The sequence below is a fragment of the Netta rufina genome (assembly GCF_964035555.1).
Source record: "Netta rufina genome assembly, chromosome: 8".
Taxonomy (NCBI): Eukaryota; Metazoa; Chordata; class Aves; order Anseriformes; family Anatidae; genus Netta; species Netta rufina.
In genome coordinates, this window is record NC_140131.1 from 16,961,226 (window position 1) to 16,986,128 (window position 24,903).

Sequence of the window (24,903 nt, forward strand, 5' to 3'; positions counted from 1 at the left end):
TTCCAGAGGGAAGGTTGAATAGATGTAGCTGACCTCCGTGCATATTGATCCTGGCTAGCAGAATGCGATTTGAGTTTGGCCTTCAGCACTGTTACAGTCCACTGAAACCAGCTGAACTCCCGTGCACATCGCACACCATGAATGAGAAATAGAGGTGATGTGGAACATGTGTGCGTGGCAAGTAAAGGCTAACAGCTCTTCCATCACTTTGCCACAACCTGTTGCAGACGTCTGTCATCCTGAGAAGCGCAAGGATTTCCACAGTACTTAATGCAACAACTTTGGCTGTGTTTAGTTGTAGACTGAGTAGGTTCAACAGAAAACACCACAGAAATAGTACCTATAGGATAGCTCTAACAAATCACGTAGGTTGAGGTATGTTATCTTAAAAAAAAAAAAAAAAAAAAAAAAATCTGTTCTTGTCTTCATATTGATGTTGTGATATATATAATTGTAATAACTCTACTTATTACACAGAACTATAAAACAACTCAGATTGCATTTTTCTGGTTAAAAAGTTGAAGACAAAATTCTTGTATATACTAAAGGTATGGTATACTGGGATGGCCTGAGCTTAACTGCTCTCTGGCAGGGGAAGAGGGAGGTCCCTTTCAGGCTGTACTCAGGCTGCTTGCTGTGCTGACACCTATTTTCAAAGCTGCCTCAGAAGAGATTTATCTCCATTAAAATTGTCCTCAATCTCAGCTGAACTGGAAAGACCCAGAGAATGCTCGAGAGCTTGCATGCAGCTATTCTGTTGCATTTCAAACATGTATTTCTTCATAGTTTGGATGAACATCAAACCAGTTTCTGAGAACATTTTCAGCAAAAAAGCCTATGCTTGAGATAATACAGTAGCAGCCCTGAATGTGTGATGCAACACAAAGGTAACTGAGGAATCACCTTTACTCTTCCAGAATACTGAAGATTAATACAGCATGTTGTGAATGATGGGACTTTAATGATACTGAGCTTTCTAAAGCTCATTACAAACAGCTGAATTTTAGTTCCCTACACATGTATTTATTTTTGCAGACCACTGGTTTCCCTTGAACTTGAAAGATTAGAGGAATGTTGAAGAGTCATCAAATGAAATGATGTTGAAGACCTTGCTTTTTCAGGGGCTAGAGAATGGGGAAAGTAATGCTCTCTTTTTTTTTTTTTTGGTAGAGTCCATTACCAGCTGAGAGGTAAAGATTATTGGATATAGTTTCTGCTGCAGCCCTGTCAAGCCTCACAGCCAAGTGCAAGGTGTGCCAGCTGTATCTGCCACTGGCTCTGTGTGTCAGACATGCTTGAGAGTGGAAGTTTGCTCAGGTTCGTATTACCCTGAGGGAGGTTCGTACCAGGGGCCAGTGCCCCACTTCCTCCACAGCTCTGCAACCCAGGTCTTGCTTCTGTCCTTCATACTGTGTGCCTGCACCACCCCCAGCATGCCAGGAAAGGCAGCAGGAGCTGTATTATACCTGTGCAGTTGCCCTCAGGGGGTAGCTGAGGCATGTGTCCATCTAAAAGGTATTCCAAGTGCTACTGTAACTAACCGCATCCTATAGGAACTTTGTTTTCCATCATCCTTTGGTGTGTGTTTGGTAGGTAAGACCTAATACTGACTTCAGTACCTTAAAGGTTTCAACAGTCAAATCACTCCTGAGCTTACCTCAAGCCCTTGACAAGGATTTGTGGTGTGCTGGTGGTGCAGGCAGCTGGCACAGTGCTCCTGACATAACACCTGGTGGCTATAAGAACATGAAGGGCAGCAGCAAGCCTGCCACCAGCTCTTCACTTAGGCTCTGCACAGGCTTCTCTGGCACCGTGGATAGCCCAGGCTCACCAGAACAGCTCTGGGTCCTGCTGGGGGGAGCAGAGCCCCTGACCCTCCAGCACTGCTGGTGGTGGTTTCAGGTGCAGCTGAGCAGGCTGGGGAGCTTCCCCAGAGCCAATTCCCTGCAGCAGGAGGACACCGAGTTGGCCATGCCTTCTAGTGGAGACAAGAAACAACAGGAAGCCCCCAGCCAACAACCCTGAGTAAACACTAGTGATTATTGTCAGAGCGATCCTAGCTGATCAATACGCAACGTGGCAGGTCTAGCACCATGAACAGTGAACAGAAAGGGAAGGCCACCAGGCCTGAGTCACAAACTCCTTGCTGCTAGGCTCCTGGAACAGGTGGCACTCTAGGGGCCAGGTTATGGATGCTTCTACCCATTTGGCAAGAAGAAAAAGCCTGAATTGCATAGATGAGCTGGAAGTTTGCTTTCTCTGTCACTACTGATGTCCATCTAAGAATATAGGAATAAGTGCTTTGAAGAGGACAGATGTGCAATACCTTGTTACTTAAGAGAAGCCAAAAAATAATCAAAAACAACTCCCTGCAAAGGCACGAGTTACATTTTCTTGTTAGCCTACTTCACTGTAATTAGAGCACGCTCCTCTGCTCCTGTTAAGTGATCTTGTGACTGATTACATCTCACGCTAATACTAAAGGGAGCAGTGCATCACCTGCAAATGAAACCTTATAACCATCCTCTCCACTTAAAAAATATACTTAGTTCAGAACAACTGGGGAACACTGAAACTATTCTTTTACTTCAGACTCTTTCCAAGCTGATCTCAAGTTATCCTTCGAAAAGCACTACATTTTTGAAGGCAATAAATGAAAATAACTCTTAGAGAAGCAGTCATGAATTTAAGATGGTTATAACAGGCAGTAACAATTCTGGACTGAGAGGAGCTTATTAAGTTTTGCGCTATCAGGATTGTATCTGTCATAATACTCTTATTCAGCACTCAGTTGTCAATGAGAGACAATTAATGCTCTTAATGAAAGCTTCCAAGATGGGAAAATAAGAATAATCCCTTACCACCATCTCTTCAGAGAACCTGGCACTGTGCTAGGCTGCACACTAATCCTGTGAAAAACTGGAATTACTACTTCAAATGCGATAGTCAAGTGAAACATACGCAGGTATCTGAAAAAAAAAGTGTTTTTTTGGGGGGGGAAAAAAGGACAAAGTCAAGCTTATTTGGCTGGAATGCTGCCATATATTTAAGGAAATCAGAAATGACTACCAACACACTGCATCTTTGCTCATTCACTGAAGAGATCTTTTAACAGCAAAGATTGTATTATGAACATATTTTTCCAGAATTTTGACTTGTGTCTGGTCACTGTTCCTTCTCATGGTATACAACCAAATTTCAAATTTAATCTCTGACAATTACCTAGTGTGACTAAACACAAATCACTGAAGTTTGGTTAAGAACTGAAGTTTATGTAACAGTTTTGTAACCATTCCTTTCTGTTCTCACTTGTGTTAGGATCTTGCCTGTAGGTAGAACTACAAAGTTGGAACTGAAGGCCGAATTACACGAGCAATGTGGAGCTAGAAGGGCACTGAGTTAGCAATTTCTTGCTTGCTTCAGTTCACATCACATTTCATTCTGTACTATTTTACCATTTTAACGTGACCTCACTCTGATTTTTAATAGGTCAGGGTTTAGGAATGGTAGTCTGTTTCATACCAAGCTTATGTTCAGAAACACTTAAGACTTTCAGCCCCATCTGCTCTTCTGGATTCTGTTCTAGCAGTTTGAATAAGGCTGTCCAAAGACTTGGGGGTAACCACAATGCCTTGGTGTAGAAGTGGATGTGAGCATGAAAGAGCCGTCTAGAGGCTTTCCCACAGTAAGAGTACCTTGACCACACACACTGTGTTCAGTGCTAAATTCTGCTACATAATTCTAAACTGTCTTCTCAAATGAAAATAGCAGGTGCTTCAAACTGTCAAAATGCAGTTCTTTCTGTAAGAAGTATGGGCGTACTCAAACAGGGTGTAGTTGCCAAGTCCTGACCAAGACGATTTGCATTAATCAGCTGCACAGTGAATAGGGCAGTCGTTTGTGAACATGGTGGCAGTGTCTCCAGATTTATTATCTTCCAGAAATTCAGCATCTCCAGATTTATTATCTTCCAGAAATTCAGCGTCTCCAGATTTATTATCTTCCAGAAATTCAGCGTCTTCAGATTTGGTATCTGCAGCAGCTGGAACCTGGTCTCCCATGTGGACATCTTCAGTGAGATGGAGAGGGCCTTCTGCCTGCCCCCCGGTGTATGTGGGAGTGCTGTACTTCGCAAGAATAGTCTTAAATTGCGCCAAAGGCGCATTTGTGCGAACTCCCATAGGATCAAAGTGGGTCCTACTGACTCTGTATCCAGCTTCAGAGAGATAGTTTAAGAACTTATTTAACCTGAAAAAGCCATTTAAAAAGGAGTTAGCACCAGTAAGGCTGATTCAATACAAGTTACATATTAGTTCTCACAGTAATGTAAGAGTGGAACTTAAAGCCTTACTTTGGCATGTTCATTCCTTTAATACTGTGTCTGTGGATATTGTAGTAGAATGCAGGGTGCTCAGCACTGTTGTCAGATTTTTGTCGCTTGGCTGCATTTCGCACCACTTCATTATTTTTTCTTTTTCCTGGACCACAGAAAATGCCAGTGAAATTGTTGAATATTCAGTAAAGTCCATAAAAAATGCCAGTGAAGCCAAAGACAGTAAGTACAAAAAAGCCACACAGCAACTGCACACATTTATGCATGCTTATACGAGATAACATTTTGCAGAGTTAAAATCTAGCCAGAATTTAATTACACACCATTTTCAGTAATAACAAGTGAGGCCAGGTATGCATAATTCAGTATTTAGCATTTTGCTTGTACCAGAAAATACAATTCTGGAAAAAGTAAAATCAGTATTCAGTGGGAAAATAACTTTTGCTTAAGTATCATTGAATATAGAAAAATTGTATGTGAACACTAGGTTGGTTTAGCCATCACTTAAACTGCACTTTAATTTGAAGCTGCTGGAGTTGCACCAAATGATCCACTTACCATGTAACACGCAGGATTCTGCTGAAGTATCTGGTGTTTTAATATATACGCCACACTCTTCTGGAATACAATTAAAGATCAAAGTTAAGTCTATTGTAAAACAGTATGATGGCAAAATACCTTACGTAAACAGAAAGAATGTCCACCACATTGCAGCCTAAAGAAGCACACGCACGAGTAACTTACCTACCAGCTCAGTAACTGAATTTAGAGGGGATCATAGAATCATAGAATGGTTTGGGTTGGAATGGACCTCAAAGTTCTAACCCCCCTGCCATAGGCAGGAACACCTCCCACCAGACCAGCTTGCCCAAAGCCCTATCCAGCCTGGTCCTGAACACCTCCAGGGATGGGGCATCCACAGCTTCTCTGGGCAAAGGGTATGGCTATGATGGAGTTAACAGCAGCCCATACAGTGCTGTGCTCTGCACTTGTAGCTAGAACAGCAGTGGTATCACACCAGTGTTGTGTCTGCTGCTGAGCAGTGCTGGCACAGCATCAGGACTCTCTAATCCCACCCAGAGCCAGCAGGCTGGGGGTGGGCAAGAGGTGAGGAAGGAACATCACCAGGGCAGCTGACCTAAACCAACCAAAGGGATACTCCATACCATATGATGTCACACTCAGCAATAAAAGGTGGAAACAAGAAGAGGGGAGAGATGGGCTCTCGTGAAAACATCTGTCCTCCCGAACAATGGCTACGTGCGTTGAGGCCCTGCTTCAAGGACATGTTCAAGAATCGCTCATTGGTGGGAAATACAGTAATTTCTTTCCTCTGTGCTTCCACATAGCCTTCGCTTGTTTTTGGTTTTTCCCTTTAGTTAAATTATTTAATTAATAATAATTTTCCCTTAATAATTATTTTTCCTTTAATTAAATTATCCTTAACTCAACCTGTGAGTTGTTTCTTTCCTTTTCTTCTTCCCTCCCTCTTCTGAGAAGGGGGAGTGAGATAGCAGTTGTGGTGGAGTTCTGCAGCCTAGCAAGGTAAAACCACCACAGCAACCTGTTCCACTGCGTCACCGCCCTCTGAGTGGAAGAATTTCCTCCTAACCTCTAACCTAAATCTCCCCTCTTTTATTTCAAAACCATTCCCCCTTATCCTGTCATTATCTGATTGAGCAATCAGCATTGGGATAGTCAAAGCAATTTAATTTTATGGTAAAACAGCATTCCCCTATGGAAGACTATTTCTTCTTGTGCAATGATTTGCAATTCCTGCAGAGAATGCAGAGCAGGACAGCTGAGTTCTCTTCCTAATGGCACGGGCTCCCAGGTCTGCAGCAGAGTACACCAGAGAACAGACACATGCTGTTTCCAGCTCCTGGGGAATGTGCTGGATTTCACAGTCTGCCTGCGTAATATTCACTTGTTTCACAATCTGCTGTACTGACTGAAGATGTTTAAATCCAGCACTCTGGCTCTGACAGACCATGGTCTTTTTACAGCACAGATAAGTCCTGCACTGGATTCAAAGCAACAAATATTTTCTTGACCTAACGTGTACATAACTAATGCTCACACTGCTGTTAGCATTAAGTTATCAGAGAGCATTCTCTAAAATCACCACCAAGTCAGACTTCTTTCAAAATGACTGCTGGTTTTCTTACCTTGTTTGTTCTCATCATAAGGACCATGGGTAGAAAAATTCTTTAAAGTTGTACACTCAGCTTCACAAACTAACGTCTTCAAAAGCGGCTGAGTTTCATCTAAGCCATACTGGACCGCCTCAAACAGCATTCTTCTGAGGAATCCAGTATTAAAAAGGGCTCCTGACCTAAGAAACACAAGACAAGCGAGAAGTTTAGACCTATTAATGAAAGCAAAGTTTTCTTAAAAAAATCTCTCACCCAAATTGTTTAGCAGTGACATTACACCAATGCACTGCACCTGACTGTGTTCTTGCTGCAGCAATACAGCATTGCTTTGTTTCCAAGGACAATAGCATTGATCTCACATTAAAAACCGTCTCAGGAATTTTATTTCTACCACTGACTTGCCCAACTAAGTTGAGAAAGACATCTAACCCTGTTTTTTGTCTGGAAGGAAGGTACTGTCAAGTGTCAACTATTTTTAATTTGCTTTGAAACCATTAAAAAACTTAGTGAAGGATTTAACATTTTCTCTTGTGAGAAATAAGAGTAAGTATTAATTATCAAGTAGTGTATTATTTGCTACTGTCAGCACGTGTAAGGATTTACTACATACATTCTCTGCAAGTACCAAGTAATAGAGCTGCTTGACATTTGGCAACTAGAAGAACACAGAGCCAGGTTCTCCTGTGCAGGATGTATTAAAACAATCATAGTAAATGTGAAATTTAATGTCAATTTGTTACATATTAACCCGTTTGAACTCTATGAACATAACCAACAATTGAACAACCTATACTAAATTCAGGAACTACTATCCATTACCTCTTTCTTGAATGACTCCTGATGGCTACGCTTTCTTTAGTAATGCTAAAATATCCAACAGACTTGCATTTCTATTATGTGACTGAATGTGACCTCCAGATGTCCTCCCAGCCTCAATTACTCCCCGATTCCTCTGTGTTCTGTACTTACCAGAGGGGACCAAGAACTACTGCTGTCTTCCCAGGCATACTGCCGTGACAATCACAAGGCAGCTGCTGATAAGGGTTTTCTACAACAGAAAAACAGAATTTAAGCTGTTTTGAAATAACCAGCAATGCTCACTTTGCTGAAGAGAGATGATACAGATATGAAGTACTAGTTTATTTAAATGGATGTATTTGAAAGGGTAAACAAGTGCAGAAGTGCAACAAAACTCTCAATTCAGAGAAGCAGTGCTGCAGTACTTGTGAAAATTGAGTGCTTCATGGCTTGATCTCTGATTACTGTTGAAATGACACTAAAGGAAAAAAAACACCACGAAGCCACCTAGCGTGCTATATGTTTTGGCACATTTCAAATAATGTGGAAATTACTAGCTTTCTTTCCCATGATTATATAAGCAGCTGTCAAGGATAATATCAACAACAACAAAAAAATGCAACCATCTGTCAGTTACACATACAAAATACAGCCACCTACAAGGTTTCTAAGCCATAAATCAGCCTGCTTGCAGGTAAGGCATTAAGTAAACAATTCATTTACTAATTAAGATCTCTACCATAACACTGTTCTTATCAGTTACTCATTTCTGTTCTTAAAGCAGGACCAAATCTTTTTAATAAGAACATCGCACACTGTTGCACCTGACTTTGTTCAGACACCATCAGCTGAGTAGTTGGTATCCAAGAACCCGCAACGTTGAAGCCAAGGTTTTTCCTTTTCTATTTATTCAAACTACCATCTGGCTAGGAGCTACTCCTTAGCTTCATTTTTGACTCCTACCTCTAACTTGTGTATAGAGACTGCACACGAACAGCTGGCTTTTAACCTGGAGGCTGCCTTGATTTATTACCAAGCATTAGATAAATCACAGGAATGCTGCGTACCTTGCCTACCACACCCACAGGGATTATCTCTATCAGGCGTTTACTGATACTGCCCAAGGTCAAGCAGAACAGACCCTCACCTGAGGGGAATGTGATATTATAGAAAAGCAATCTGACACCTAAATTCATCAAACTGCCCCTGTATGGAGGAACAGCACAGTAGCCACAGGTGTCCCACTCTTCATGCCGTTCACTGAAAGGACAGATCCAAGGGCCCTAATAGGTGCCTAACAGCACCCTTCAGCAGCTAAAGCTAGCTGGAGAACATCCCGTCTACAAACAAATCCAGTACATTTATGGCAAAATCCATGCACACAAAGGATCTAACGTGGTACCATAAAACAGTTATTTTGCATTGGAAATAGTTTTTCCACTTCATGCAATACTCATTATATTAAAAAGAAATACTACAGAATACCACTTTACCAAAAGCATGTAAATATAAACAAGGCCTAAACAAGAAAAAAAAAAAAACAAACACCCAAACATACAGGAATCAGACCTTCTAGAATATCAGTGGAAGATCTATTTACCTTCTACCATATTACCCTCTTTCTGAAAGATTCTCTCTTCACACCACTGGCAGTGGATTAGGTATCTTACTTTCTTTGCTGAATCATCCGCTGGAGATGGTCCCCTTAAAACTCTGACCACTACTAGAACAAAGTGCTCTAGAGCTACCGCAAGTAAAACTTCAATGCCTTTGTTACAGCGAGCTGCAGCTCTGCGAAGGAAGAACAAACACAAACACACATTGTACTGAATTCAGCAGACTAACGTTTCCACAGACACCTAAACCTGTTCAAAGATTCTTGACCTCATCCACTTTCTAGAAAGTGATACTGAAGATCTCAGAAAGTGATATGGAGAGTTATTTCTTAAATGTGCAGTGTTCTCTACTCCCTGTAAGGCTATGGAAGTCATGGTTAACTTTTTATCACACTTAGAAACAGCAGTCTGTCCTCTGCATCATCTTTCTATATAAATACCTGCTTAATGACGGGGTGTTGCAACAAAAATATTAACAAGCTAAATGAAAATCTGAGAAAGTAGAGTTTTAGAGGGACGCACATGATGTTAAATCATCAACTGTTAACTGAATAAAGGCTGTGGGAAGGTAAGTGAGTAGTTCCTGGGTAGGTAAGCACTGAGAAGGAAGAAGAAACTTTTAGGGAAGTTGGAGCATGTAACCCAGAGCACAGTTACAACTTCACTTCAACAGCCAAGAAGTTCATCCCCGTTGCCAAAATCTCAGTTCATCACATAGTTTCATAGGAAGGTCACATTTAATTAGATACAGAATATGTGTCTAAAAATATTCCCCAAGGGACAACCTAACACACGCAAAGATATAAAGAAGAAAAATCTAAAAGAATTCAGGTGGGTATTTTAGCTCTAGCATGCTTATGACCTCTGCACACTTTATTTTCTCCTCAACTTCCCAAGCAGTTGTCCAATGCTCTTGCTTTTATCTTTTCTTCCTCAATTAAGAACTAGTTTTACTATCTTCATTTATTTATCAGACTGAAGTTTGTAAGGATGTCTGTATGCAGAAGACTTATTTCACAAGTTAATAATTAGATGCATCATTTTAATCTCAAGCACGAGGACCTGAAGTGAACACCAGTTTCCGTTAACTCCCGTTTTCATTAAGGCAAGTATAACTGTAATGCTTAGCTAGAAACCACTCAAGTAATTTAATTAACATTTGCAAAGTCCTATGCAGCACTGAAATGACCACAAAGTTGAAAAAAGAACAAAAGAACTTGCAGATGTGCAAGTCTGGCTATTACTTTTTAGATTACCATCTTCCCACCCCTCCCCCAAAAAGTCAAAACCAAATCGAACAAACAAAAAAACAGAATAACAACAACAACAATCTGCCACCATCCCAACCACCTACCCCATTTATGCATTTTCACCTTCCCTGGTCTTTTAGTTTAAGATTTACATTGTCCCATAGCAGCACACATAATATATGAAACCTAACTTTCATATTGAAAAGTCTGCTTTTTTAGGATTAAAGAATTCTGGAAACTCAACATGCACAACCTACAGCAGCACTCTGAAGTTTTGTATCAAAAACAATTTTCTCCCAGAATTTGAGCCGATTTGTTTTAACAGAACCTTGCCACAGCAGCAATTACTATTCTGGCCGCCAGCTCCCTGTAGTACTCTGTTCGGACAATGTTACATCCATAATGACGCAGGGCAACGTGCTGAGCCTTTGCATACAGAGAACTGATGTCTGTGGATGTCAGGGACACGATTCCAAGATTTCTCACATTTCTAAAGGCAGAATCCAGGTAATTCACAGAAGTTCCGAATGGGTCCAAATGTCTGAAATGAAAACAAGTCTCGCTCTGCATCTACAGATGCTCAACAGTCTAACCTTCGTAAAAATAATAAAAACTTTAAGGATCTATGTTCCAGTTTAAAACAAGGTGAGAAAGCAGGATTAAAACTGACAGCACATCTCTCATGAATTAGTCTGGAATACCAGAGGATTAAATGTCAAGCTGCAAGAACCAAGGCAGAACTGTACTGGAAAATACACATCACCACAAAAACTGAAAGTTGGTGGTTTTTTTTTGGCATTTGGTCCCCCTGACTAGTTCATGTTACAAGAACATTGGCCTGATGCTTATCCTTGTCCTTAAAAGAAAAGGAAACTTCTAAAAACAAGTTTGCTTTTCAAGCATATGCATTCCAGTTTATGTACTGAATTGCGTGATTTTCACTCTGAATGCATGCTTGTCCTGGTTTCAGTTAGAACAGAGTTAATTTTCTTCCTAGTAGCTGGTAGAATGCTATGTTTTGGCTTAGGATGAGAAGAGTGCTGATAACACCCCGATGTTTTAATTGCTGCAAAGCAGTGCTTATACTAAGCCAAGGACATCTCAGCTTCTTGCTCTGTCCTGCCAACGGGCAGGCTGGGGGTGCAGCAAGAGCTGGGAGGGGACAGACCCAGGACCCAAACTAGCCAAAGGGGTATTCCATACCATCTGACGTCATGCTAAACAATATATAGGGGTGGCTAGCCGGGGGTGGGGGGCTGGACTGCTCGGGGTTAGGCTGGGCATCGGTCAGCGGGTGGTGAGCAATTGCATTGTGCATCACTTGTTTGTACACATTAGTAGTAGTAGTACTATTATCATCATTGTATTATTATTATTATTATTATTATTATTATTATTATTATTATTATTATTATTATTATTTTCCTGTCTTATCAAACTGTCTTTATCTCAACTCACGGGCTTCACTTTCCATTTCTCTCCCCCATCCCAGAGAGGGAGGGGGGAGGGTGAGCAAACGGCTGTGTGGTGTTTAGCTGCCGGCCGGGTTAAACCACGACAATGCTGCTTTATTAGCTACAAACTGGATGTTAATCAATACCAAAAGAAATCCAATAATTTATTCTGATGTCTGTATGGGTTTTGAATTTATCCATCTGTAAGTCCAACTTGAAAGAAGTAGACTTCAATTGAAGATGTACACACTGCAGAATGGACTAAAACAAGTGATGCAACAAACATGCAGTCCTATACAACATCATGCAAATGAAACATTTTTTAACTAATTAAAAACCTCAAGGACAAATTTAACATTTCTCTTTATCAAACAGGCAATGAAGTTTTATGAAAAATACTTTGGCTTAAAATTTTCATGCATATTTATATTCCTTTTGGATGTTGAAGGCTTTGACAATATTTTCCCGGTAATCTCTAAAACATTTAATGTTCCATTTCCACACCTGTCCCAGGACAATACAATTACTTTTGAATTATCAGCTGACTGTTGGTTACTTCTTTCATTCCAACTTCCCTATCATACAGTGGGGCCTGGGGTGGGATATGGGGTGTTATTAGCAAAACAGAAAGCTTATTAAGATAAACTTTTAACACTTACATAAAATCAAATGATCTCATATGCATTATAACATTGGCATCCATTTTTGTCACCTCAATGGTGTCAGTATTTTGTTCTCCACCTCCCAAAGCTTCGTCATTGTTTTCTTCCTTAGTGTTCAGTTTCACCTTCATTTTGTTTAAATGGCAGTTTTCCTGAATCATTGTCACAGAATTTTCATTACAATCATTAATTGTAACTTTCACGGAACTTCTGAGATGCTTTGCCCATTGTAATCCCATTATACCTAGGGAAAGATAAGAATTGTAACTCCGCGACAAAACAGTGAGTTCTTTTCCGGTTCACTGAAATCAGTGAGAAAAAAATCCATCCTTTAAAATGCTTATAATATGGAAATGTGGTGCAAGTTTTGGTGTGTTCCATAAAAAACTGTGTTGGTGACCTTCTTCATCCGCACATAGTGCTGTAATAGTAACAAGAGTAAGTTTTAAGTGCAGTAGTCAATTTGTCACCTTCTTGAAGACGCTTAGGCCATCTCCAAACTTTATTGCTGACTTTCATAGTAAACTCTGTAACTACAAAGAAGTGCAGTACAGGCTGCAATTCTGGCCTGGCTCAGAACAGTGATAAATTCATTACCAAGAACTTTTATGAAAAATGCTAAGCAGTTACCGCTGTTCTCAACAATTACCCTGGCTTTACAATAGCAGACTGATAATAAGGCAGCAGAGGTCAGATTTCTTTAGATTTTTTTTTTTTGAAATCAATTACAGATGAATATGTAGAAAATGCTTGGATTCGTTTCCATTTTTTAACCAGAGGTTGATTTTACAAAGTCACATAAGGTTTGGGACCCTGGTCACACATTTAGTAAGGTGGTATTTCAAGGACATTTTAAGGCAACTCATTTTTAAGCAGATTACTCAACTTTGATTTATTATTTACGAAGTTTTTGAAGGACTCTTGAAGGCTGTGTTTTTTGTATGGAAGCCAATGATTAGAAGCCTAAGGAGGAAAACTGCATAGTCAAACACAGTCTGAGGAACACAACAGTATCAGTTACTACAGATTTCTGCAGTCTCATAGTATTGGATAATAGCTAAAGAAATTGACTTTACCAGTGGCACCAAATGCATCCAAACATTCTATTGGTTTACGCTCTTCAGCTAAAACAGCTAGTGCACAGAATATCAATTGCCTAGGGGAAAAAAAAGCCACAGTAAGATAAGAAAATATTTTTTTCTTCCTCTTGGTTATTTGTTCCCCTTGAACAACCTCCTAGAACTTCTAAGCTAGATCACTTTTTAAATAAAATAATTGTTTACTTTTAACCTTTTCAATTGATATGACAGTGTTTCATACTTAATTTAGTGACTCAACACATCAGAATATTCATAAAGTAGGATCCTGAATCATCTTACAGTTACTCTAGCACTAGGAAAAGTGGTAAGCATTTATAAGTAAGTAGTGTTTCTCTTCCATTCCCAGCACAATCAGATGTTACCCTATTAACAGCTCTGGGTTTGAAAGGAAATCAGAAACAAGTGCAAAACAAAAAATTCCACTGTTTCAAGGAACAGGCATTGTTCACATAGGCATAATCACAAACTTAGTTGCAATGGCATTCTTCAGAGGCAAGTTTTGACAGATGTATCTGAGCTAACTTTAAACCTGGAAGCTGAAATATTTACAGCACTGAAAACATGACGGGTCTGCACAGGCTGAAGCCTACTGCTATGCTTTGGTGTTAATGCTTGCACATTTTAGTTGTGGTATAGAAATATTTATGAGTCTCCTTAAAAAAACAAAAACAAAAAAACCAACCCTGTCCTTCCTTTATCTTTTTTAATGCAAATACGAGAAAGAACTTTTGAGAATTTGGCACCCCAGAGAGGAAAGCAGATATAAACAATGCTTGCAACATGAAAGCTGTAAATTATAGGTATGCTGCTGTTCAGTTAAAGGAGAGAGAGCAGTCACCAACCACTGTATCTCATGGAGATGTGATACATGTTCATCTGATTTGTGTCAGTATGGAACAGTGCTAGGGCCGCATGGTATGATGAATGCGACCTTCTGTTTTACATACCCTTGTATAACCACAAGTCTAAGAAAAACAGAATGGTTAATGTATATAGTTCTTGTACCTTGCAAAGGAATATTTTAACAATTCATGTCAATAGAGAGCAGTTCTGTCTCTGGGTCCTGCACTGGCAATTGAATTCTTCCACAGATGTGGTTTCTTCCCTTTCCTCCCAGTGTCCCAGTCTCCCCCTCATTATAGTCAAATTATCAAATCTTCAGAAATATTCCTAAAATCCATGAGCCTATTTGCTTTTGTTATTCCAAACTCATTCCTAACAGTTACAACCTTTTTGCCTTCTTTGTGGTTCATTTAGCACTGCTATAGATGTGACTGGAGTGTCCCTGTGAATGGCCTGTGAGGAATGTTTTAACAACTCGTGAAGTGTCAATAGAGAGCTATTTGTATTTGTATGTTCTTTCTTTGAAGTCTCTGATGTCTGGGGGTTTCAGAACAACTGCTAACAACTAGTAACTGTTATGGCTTCTGAATGGGACACTGTGCAAGCCCCTGATATCTGGCCAGGAGATTAAGGAGAAGAAAGAAAGAAGCTGAAGGACGGCTAGAAGATAAAACTTGCAGGGGACGCTGTGTAAGCTTTTGACATGCTGCCAAGGAGTACAAAAGGGAAGGACAAGAAAAAAAAACTGAGAGGAAGACTATGAGCCTTCAGCATGAAAGACCCCCAGAGACCCCCAGGGGACCACCAGAGACTGATGCGCATGCTCCAGTAGGAGGGATTGGATCCCGGAAGCTAATTATAATAACCCGTTTTTTTTCAGAAGTAGTAATGAATATGCATTAGCCTAGGAGCATAAAAATCAGCTACTTCATGTAACTGGTGTGCGTCTAGGTGGAGTGGAGACTCCCGACACACCCAGCGCTGTTTGCTTACCTCTATTCTTTTAATAAATTGTAAACTTTGATTATAATCCTATTTTGGGACTGAGCGATTTATAACAGAGACACAAAAACATATGAAGTGTGTACAAGGAAATGTGTTTTCAAGTGTGCTCTTCTTTTAAAATCCTGTTTTTTTGCATAAACTACTTATGTAAACATGCTTAATTGCTTCAGAGACAACAGTATTTCCCACGCAGTGTTTTTGGTTTCACATGTTATTTGTCAAGAAGAGTTTTCTGATGGAGAACTTTCCAAAATTAACAAAAGTTATCCTGGCAGACAAATAAAATGGAACATGTCTAAATGGAATCTTATCCCAAGAACCATCTTGTTACTGAAAAAGCTATTTCTCCTTCCCTCTGAACAGAGTTCACAGGGTTTGTTTTTCAAAATGTGTGAATATTCTTCACTACAAAGTCACCATTCCTTTTGTGTATCCTCCCACTCCCTGTTCTCTCACCTGTTGAGTTTCATTTTGGGGTTAAAATAGGAATCTGTCTTTTGCGGTGTGGAGTAGTTGGGAAGAACCTGCACATCTGTGTCTGACTCCTTCAGCACTTGGTAAGATGACTTGGGAGCAGGAGCTAAAAGGAAAGTAATTGTGTGGAAAGGAAAGTGAGAATTGAAATTAATGATAACACATTTGATACATGAAATTGAAAACGTGCTCCCAGGTAGCAAAAGGACTAAACTTTGCAGTAATCCAGCTGGCACACATGGATCAGTTAACTCATACATGGGGCAAAAAAAGAAGTAACAATTTATCTTCTAGTCTTAAGAGTGGCTGACTAGGCTCAAGCTCTACCACAGTTTCCTTCTAATAAGACCAGATCTGTTTCTCAGTTGGGCTCTCACATGTATCCACTCCGATTTTAGAAGGGAAGCCCCTGAGCCTGAGGCTTACTACATTTGTTCTGCACATTCAAATGTAGTATGTTGCAAAGTAATTAAAACCCTATTAACAAAGTGCTGAATTTATACCATTGAACTCCTTGATTCAATCTCTGTAAGTTACCGAGCAGCTTCATGAAATGTGTACAGATAGCACAAGCATAGGGACAGTTTCAGCACTTAAACTTTGTATAAAATAGTTTGTGGCAAAATAAGCTTTCTGGGTTTGGCAGCTGTAAATGCACATTGTCATTCCCCTGAGAAATTTACCCCCAGTCTAAGAGTAGCAAAATTTACCCAGAAACAAACAGGCAAAATTTGTTAGCTTTCAACCAGATATCTTTCTGTGCACGGCCGCCTATCCCTCCGTGCTTTTAAGTACATTATCTGAACTGCTCTACCACCTGCTCCACATTTACAGCCTTCAACTTCTGCTCAAGTACCTCCTAAGTATTAAACGTGTCATCTGTAGCTTTCACCTCTCTCCATGAGGGAAAATAACCACAAGCATTTTACGTAAAAAGGACAAATCAGCCATTCTGTACTAACTGCTCTGGAGGGAATGATGCACAGATTAATGTATTCCACATCACAAACTCTACTTAAAGTTAAAGCTGTGGAAATATGTCCAACTATTGCTTCTTAGACATGAAAACCGATTCCCAGACACTAAGCTACTATTCCCTAAACTGCAGACAGATAACAGAACTAAGTATGATTCTCAATAGCTTCCAGTCCCATCTTTACTAGAACTAAGTAAAATCCACACATCTATACAGAGATAGAGAGGGGTTAAAAAAAAAACAAACAAAAAACAGACCAATTTGCAATAGTAAACAGTCTGGGCCATTACAAAAAAAGCTGTTGAGTTTTTACACACCAGGTAATCAATAATGAAAATTTTAAATTGGTATCTGCAGAGAACAGAAGACTTACAAAAATAAAGGAAATAAAATTAATTTTAAACACTCAATATTCTAGTTATTCAAAATACTTTCAATCTAGTTTATCCAAGTTTGGAAACAGAATTCTAATTCTTCAGAGAGTCAGACAAGGATTATAATTTTACCAAAGAATCACTGACACCTCTATCATGATTCTCCAGTACTGGAAGAAAGTCGTCTTATTTTGTAAATTCACGTTGATGCGGTTTGGTTAAGAAGAGCAAAGCATTTTCATATTCTAGAGAGATTTACTGAAGACTGATACAAACACAGCCAAAGAAAAGCATGAAATTCTCTGGCCAGATTTTGTGTTATGGATACCATGTCCTCCATTATTTTGCAGAAGCCTGCATTTACAACTTTAAACTGCTTTTGAAGTGAATATTATTTATCAGTAAGAATAGAGTAACTAGTTAATGCAGAGAAAAAATCACAACACTCCTACATCTTTGAGGAAAAAAAAAAGTTCTGACAGATTAAGGGCAGATTTCTCATTAGTAAACATAAATAATTTTCTTCTGGAATTTTTCTTACACTTCTCACTTGGGTATCATAGCTAACCCAAGTACTACACGGTCTAAAAGAATTGAACATTTTACAGTAGTGAGAAGCTACCTGTAATAAACCTTGATTCAGTTTCTCCTTTATTCACGTGACGATTAATATGCCCTATCATGTCAGTTCTCCGAGCGATAGTTGCCGAACAGATAATGCAATGGTAATGGGCTCCCATCTTTGAAAACGTCTGTGAAATAAAACATACGCAGTTTCAGAATACACAAATATGGTCCAAGTAAAACTATCCCTAAATATGGGGAGATGAAGAAGTCATCCATCTGTAACTCTACAACACACAAAATATCCTGCATCTATAGTTATGGGGACTGAAACAATCATTCCCACAGAGGCAGCACAGCTGTCCTGTCGCAGCACCACAACATTCAGCTGCCTGCCAATACTCCATGTACTCAGCACACAGGAAAGGGACTGAGACGCGCCCATTGCTGGGCACTGTGATCCCTTCACCTCTTCCGCACAAAGCTGCTGTTTACATGATAGGCAGCTACCCACAAAAATAAGAGGGACAGACAACTGCATTCAACTACTTGAAAGCTACACATTTATATTCTCAACTGATGCACGTTTGCCAGAATGGATAGCACACCATCCTTTGAGACTAAGAATAGGTTGCAGAATTTCCTCCAAATCACCCATTTCCCCCATGATGTAGGGCAACAAATATTTCCCTGATTCGGCATTTTACCTGGTCTCCAACGAGGTTTGGCTTTACTAGACGACAAGGTAAGTGGCAGATGCACATTCTGTACCCTAAAGAACAAATGCATGTCACAACACAGTACAGTAAGCAAACAGAATTGCTTATGTCCTATACTAGAAACTCTTTGATTTAGAGTGTTTTACGTTTTTTTTTATTGCATAGTCTCAACTAAGATTCCCAAATATTGCCATAAGACAATGGTGAGATACATTCAACCAATGGACAGAGACATTTATCAGCTAAGTATACACTGAATTTTTGAAGTGTTCAAAAATCGTACAAAGACAATTCATTTTGATAAGTCTCTTAGCTTCCTACAGAGCTACAGTGAGTATTCAGGCTGTAGAGTATATAACTTTCAAAAATACAATACAAGCACTTACAAGTGTTGCTACATGGCCAACAGACTTGTGTGAAGTAAAAACTTGTCTCATGGTATAAAGAAAAACAAAGAGAAGACACATGCTGATGCACGCAAAAAAAAAGAACCTCAGTTGGATCATTTTAAAATTTAACTTTAATGTTGTCTATATTCTGGTTGGTTACTTTATTTCTTGCAAACCCATACCTCTATTTCTTTAAAAAGAAAAAAAAAAAAAAAAGACAGATGTTGCTCACTCTTTTCCTTCTTAAATTTCTAGTAGGGATTTTAATGCATTTTATAAACAGATCAGAGAGTTTGGCTGTATGGGAGAAAAAGCTACTAAATAGTGATATTAAATTTAACTTTAAGTAGTTATCTGAAACTATGTAATCTTGGCTTGTAATGACAAGCCAAAAATTTTGGCAGGGTGTGGTGGTAGCAATGGTGGAAATTGCTCTGATTATTAACAATACGACAAAAAAAACTTTTATTAAAGTAATTTTCATAAAATAAATATATATGTTTTATTATCATGAAATGCCAAGCAATTGCTGTTGTTTGTTTTTTTGTTTGTTTTTTTTTTAATGAGAAAATGCACAATTGGGACTATTTTGTCATGTAGAAAATACAGAGCTATTTACATTTTACATCCCAAAGCAAAATTCATCTTCTCAAAGTATGGTTCTAGTTGAGAGCTGATAACAAGATGCATCAAATTCATGCTTAAGTCAACAGGAACTTAACAAGACAAAATGCAGAATAATGTCCTACACATCCACTACTCCTTCTCGTATTTACTACTGAAATATGACTTCCTTTACCTTCAAATTCAACAGAAATTTTCCAGTGCAAATTCTGGAGGTGACGATGGAGTTTATGACCATAGCAAGCTTTGAATTTCTCCTCAGGACACAATGGACAAGGTTTCTTTTCATCTAAAAACACAAAGTACGAGAAACATGTAAGCTGCAGTTACCATGCATTTCAAAAGAGATGCCTGTTAAAAGAAAAAAGAAGGAAGAATCGAAGATGAATTTTGCAAGGTATGTTCGATTTCAGGTGTGCAAAATGTTACCATATATGGATTGCCTCTGCTTTCTACTTTATGGAATACGGACCAGAACCACTATTGCTTTCAAGATCATAAACTTCTACAACTGTTAGTTTTACTTTTTGGACATTTTGTTTTAGACCCATTTGATCCATCTAACTTCTTAAGAGCATTGCAGAATGAAAGAATTTTATAGAACTCTATAGAGACTTTCAAGAAAATCCAACTGATGATGTTAAGAGTAAAAATCTCTTTCCTTCCCCCCCTGAGCCTACAAATGTGCTTTTGGGTAAAACAAGTGCCTGGTAACTTTTTAAGGTGCAAAAATACTGCACTCAATATTAAAAACAACCTTTCTTTTTGGAAATCACACATCAAAAACACAAGAGTGAGGATGACATTATCTGACAACAAAAGCATTCAAGCATCTGAAGTACTATCCTGAGTAAAAACTAGCTATTCGGAGACATGCTGTACATTTACACATAAGAATTATGAATCAGAGTGTGCATACATCTGCTGATGGGTCCTACAATGCTGAAAATCAAACAACCTCTCATGCAGAATTTAGCAGACAGGCTTGTGTTTGAATAGTACAGGATGAATACTGAAACATGCCACACAATGTGGGCAATGTGTAATAATTACTTAGGCTCACATGACAGTAAAATTCCTTTGATATGGCCTTTTTACAAGTGGACTACCTTGTCTGTGAAGAATCTCATGCCACTGAAACCAGCAAAGGTGACCTACAGCTCACAAAAATCATCATTGCTCTTTAATGTTGATCAGACTCTGCTACTGTCACACATTACTGAGTCTCAAATACATGAGGTGATGATACAAGTCAGTCCATTAATGCATTAACAGCAAAAGAATATCACATTCTCAGCAGAAGAAATAAATGACTACTGAGAACAGGCAAGGGAATATTTATTTATTTATTATTAATCACTACTGTGGATCTGCATCTAATTCAATTCAGTAATGGCTAAGAAATATAAATATCAGACCCAAGAACTATTTATGACCCAACTCCTCATTAAATAGGAAACAAGCTAACTTCTGTAGTTTTACTCTTGGCATATGCGTTAGTAAAATTAAACAGCCATGGAAGTAGGCTATTATTTCTGTCAGTGGATATTCTAAAAGACGGTTAAGGTGCAACAGCTGTATGATGCAGTACCTGTGTACACTCTGATGTTTTTCTTGTTCTGTGAATAAAAACTAGTTTCAGTCGCAAGGGCTGCCACTGTTAGCACTAAATACGTACCTGTGATCTGAAAAAAAAACTAAGAGTTGTAATAAAAACACTTAGCACTCTTAAGCAACTCTCCAATATACCACTGAATGAAGAGAAAAAAAGGAAACAACCAAAACAGAAGACATGCCTGTTTAAAATGATATTCAAACACTGCAAAGACAAAAATTAGCTTCCCTATTCATGTGGCACTTGATGTAAAATATAACTGAGACTAAACTGATGATGTACAGCTAGAATTAATATTTTGCTATTCCATGCACACTGCCAACATCAGAAGTGCTACAACACAGAGGAAAGTTGATGGAAAGGAATCGTTAAAGCCTTAAATTTACTGAAGGAAATATAACATTTGATAAACAAGGAGGAGGGAGATGACACTTTTTTTTTTATTATGAAACCCTTAATCTTTCAGCACCACAAATGAATCAATTCAAGTGATGTCATGTTTTAAAAATAAAAACTAAGGAAGAATGCAAATACCTGTAACGTGAAGATCTGTGTTCGGGGATACTGCCAAGGTAAACTCACCTTCACTCAGGCCAGCTAGTTTCTCTAGTTCAGCAAGTTGTCTTTGAATGGAAATATGTTTCTCTAAAAATCAAGAGATATTTAGAAGTTAAACATACTTCATTAAGAACTCTTTTCTTCTAGCTTACTACTGTTTTTCAATCCATCAGTTCAAATCTACTAGGGAAGGCCTATTGTACCAATTGGAACACTTGTCTGCATCCTTTAGCTTACAAGCAGAACTATAGTAGAAGGTACAACTTCCAAAATTTATCCTCAGAATGGTTATTTAGTAGGATACAAATATTTCTACTTGTTTTCATGCTGACACACATCACAATTCTCAAACCGGCATGATCTTCATTTGAAAAAACAAGCAGAAGAGAGCAAATCACATACCATTTACTTCTGATTTTACTGCATGGCGTTGTTATAGAATGCAAACCACACACAAAGCGGTATAAAATCATAAAATCATCCCATGAACTACCTGGCAAAACTAGTATTGGTCAGAAACAGACCAGTTGCAACTAGCAATTATTCACTGTGCAGGCAGGATACATTAAATTCTATCTTCTTTTTTTTTTTCCCTTATGAGAGTGTTTGAGAACCTTTAAAATTACCTTCCTATTTTTCAACTTATCTATGCAAATAGCATAGAATATGCTAAAAACAAGAGAATTAGTTTACCTGATCAATTTTGTAGGTTACAGCACACAGAACATCTCAGTTTATAGCGATACTGAAGTGATTTTAAACCTTCACACAATGTTCTTACAAGATTAGTCTTTCAGACTTTTTTATGTGAAACAAATAAAGCAATTGATTGATGTATGAAGATATAGCAGTTGGTTTTAAAGCTAAGGTTAAATTCCTAATTCCCAGTTTCTGTATTGTATTGCACACAAATTCTTAAGTGGCATCCACAAATTTTAGTATGCATCTGCATGGGAAAAAGCATTGATACCTATCAGATGTATTACGAATGAAATTTCACACATTCCCTTTACCTTTCTTTCCCACTATTTTTATTTTTTTCCTCCTTTGTACAAGCACACAACCGAAATATTCTTATAGTTTGTTAGCACACCTCTTGGATAATCAGATGAAACATCCAAAATGTTACTTTCAGACTCCCTTGCAGATTCTTCTTCCTCAGTTCCTTTTTCTTTGGTTTCCACTTCTGACTCGGTAACTTTCACACCCAGGTTGTTGCTTTGCACCGTTCCAAGGTCGATCACACCATCTTAAGAAAATTAAGCAAATGAAATAAACAACAACAACAAAAAGAACAACAGTAAAATTGTCACTGATATGCTTGAATTATACAACTGAGTTCACTTGCTTCCAGTTATTTGGTGCTTCTAACAGCAAATGTGACTAACAACCGTGAAGGAGAGAAATTGTATAATCACTACTGAGAACATCAGAATGATTACTGCTTATCCTTGGAATCCACAGAAGAAACCATTCACACCCATCTGTATTATCAGATGTTTGAAGTTAATAAAATAATATTTGCATGTTATTTTCTGGCAAAATGCAACACAAGACAAGGCAGGCAAGCAGGAAGTCCAAATATGTTTAATCATATAGTAGTGATAAATAAAGTTTAAAAGCAAAAGTTTAGAACTGTTTATGACTAGTTGAACAATCCAGAAAAAGGAGTTTGAGTGGGCGATGAAACAGGGAGAACTGGTGGACATGGGAGAAAAATAATCTTCATTTCACATATGAATGGAATGAATGGATGAGCTCTGAGCTGAGCATCATCAGGATTACAACCTTAGGGTTTTAAAACAATTTTGATTGAAAGAACAGGTATAAATCCTCTCCAAGACCCAGCATAAGAAAGTTATGGGAAAAAAGGCAGAAAGCTTGCATATTGAACAGTACTGCCACATATCCCCCAAGCTCAAAAGGGACACAGAACCAGCAAAGTTCCAAAAAAGGGTGGCAAGAAACAACAGAAAGAAACAGCACAGGTTCTTAGCCATGGAGAAACAATAGAACAGGCTATGACTTTTCAGCCTGTACCTAACATCCATAAAGTCATGAGACACTGGGGGAGCACAGACATCAGCAGTGCTCCAGCAGAACCTGGGATGGACCAAATGGAAAGAGCAGATGGAAAATCAGAGCAGAAGCTTTCTGTATAACCTACTGCTATGCTGCAGACCTCCCTGCCACTGGCTGCTGCAGGACTGTGAGTGCCAAAGAAAGCATTATACTGCAGAGAAATCCACTACAGGCTTTTAAATCCCAAAGCGCTACCTTTGGCTCAAGAAACTGATGAGCCACGAGGTGTTTTGTGTTTGAAAGTGTGTCTGGAGAATGCATTAGTGGTCGGCTGGTTGCTCTGCTCTGCTCCCAGTCACCTACTTCTGGACACTATTGGAACCAGGATAAGGCCTGAACAGGTCTTACAGCAGTTCTTAAGGCTCCCTTGTTTTGTCTGGTCTGTTTGGTTTTAAACATTGCAGTTTGACCCAAATCTTGCCTATTGCAAAGCAATAAAAAGAGGAATGGAGTGAACGCCTGAAGACAGAGATTAGAGAAAAATAGTGTAAAAAAATGTTAAAAGTGCGGAGCAAAATTCTTCCAAGTACCTTAAAAAAAAAAACACAACAAAAAAAACAGAGCAGCCCTGCAACTCAGAGCATCGCTGCATTTCTCACAGATCTATTTTTAAAGTTGAAAACTCACCTGAGACGTACTCTGATGTCCTGCCTACCCATCTATTAAAGAGTTACGTGGTGCCTGGCGACGGTTTCCACGTAGCTTATTAACGGCAGGAATAAAACCGAGACCTTTTTGTAAGAGAACTGTAGGAAGGCACAGGCTTGCACGCGGCCGCAGGCGCTGCGAGGCGGCTGCTAACGTTACGGCAAGAGAAGAGCCCGCACCGCCAGCGACCGGGCACCTGCCGCCCGCTTCTCGCACCTCCAGCGGCCGGCACGGCCCAGCACCGCCCTTTGTTACCGGGCCGCGGCCGCGCTGCGCAGCGATCGCCCCTCACGCCGCGGCCCCGGCGCCACATGGCGGCCGCCCACCCAGCGCCCGCCGGGAGCCGCTGCCCGCGCCCTGCCCCCGCGCGGCCCTTACTGAGCGCCGCGGCCTCGCCGCCGCCTCCGGGGCTCCGCTCCTCGTCCTCCTCGTCCTCATCCTCTTCCTCTTCCTCCTCGTCCTCCTCCTCCTCGGCCCGCTCCTGCTCGGGGGGCAGCTCAGCCAGCGCGGCCTCCGCAGCCTCCTCCGCTGCCATCTTCTCCGGGCGCGTGCGGCAGGCGAGCAGGGGCCGGACCGAGAGCCCCGCGCCTCGCAGGGAGGGAGGGACGGAGGGAGGCGGGCGGGGGGCGCGGCGATGGCGGGGCGGGGGGGGAGGCGCCGAGC

The 24,903-nt window shown here is 39.7% G+C and overlaps 1 protein-coding gene across 1 annotated transcript; it reads right to left on the reverse strand.

The window, feature by feature from the left end:
• Positions 1-3,033: 3,033 nt before the first annotated feature.
• Positions 3,034-24,853, reverse strand: TRMT1L (tRNA methyltransferase 1L). Its single transcript, XM_084290911.1, has 16 exons — positions 24,619-24,853; positions 22,604-22,759; positions 21,535-21,597; positions 19,513-19,626; positions 18,313-18,377; positions 17,664-17,793; positions 15,674-15,797; positions 13,346-13,425; positions 12,267-12,513; positions 10,482-10,694; positions 8,888-9,078; positions 7,459-7,537; positions 6,502-6,668; positions 4,892-4,951; positions 4,352-4,478; positions 3,034-4,248 (listed from the first exon to the last, which is right to left on the reverse strand). The coding sequence occupies exons 1-16, from the start codon at positions 24,773-24,775 to the stop codon at positions 3,867-3,869; spliced, it is 2,355 nt and encodes a 784-aa protein (XP_084147037.1). The 5' UTR covers positions 24,776-24,853; the 3' UTR covers positions 3,034-3,866.
• Positions 24,854-24,903: the final 50 nt, after the last annotated feature.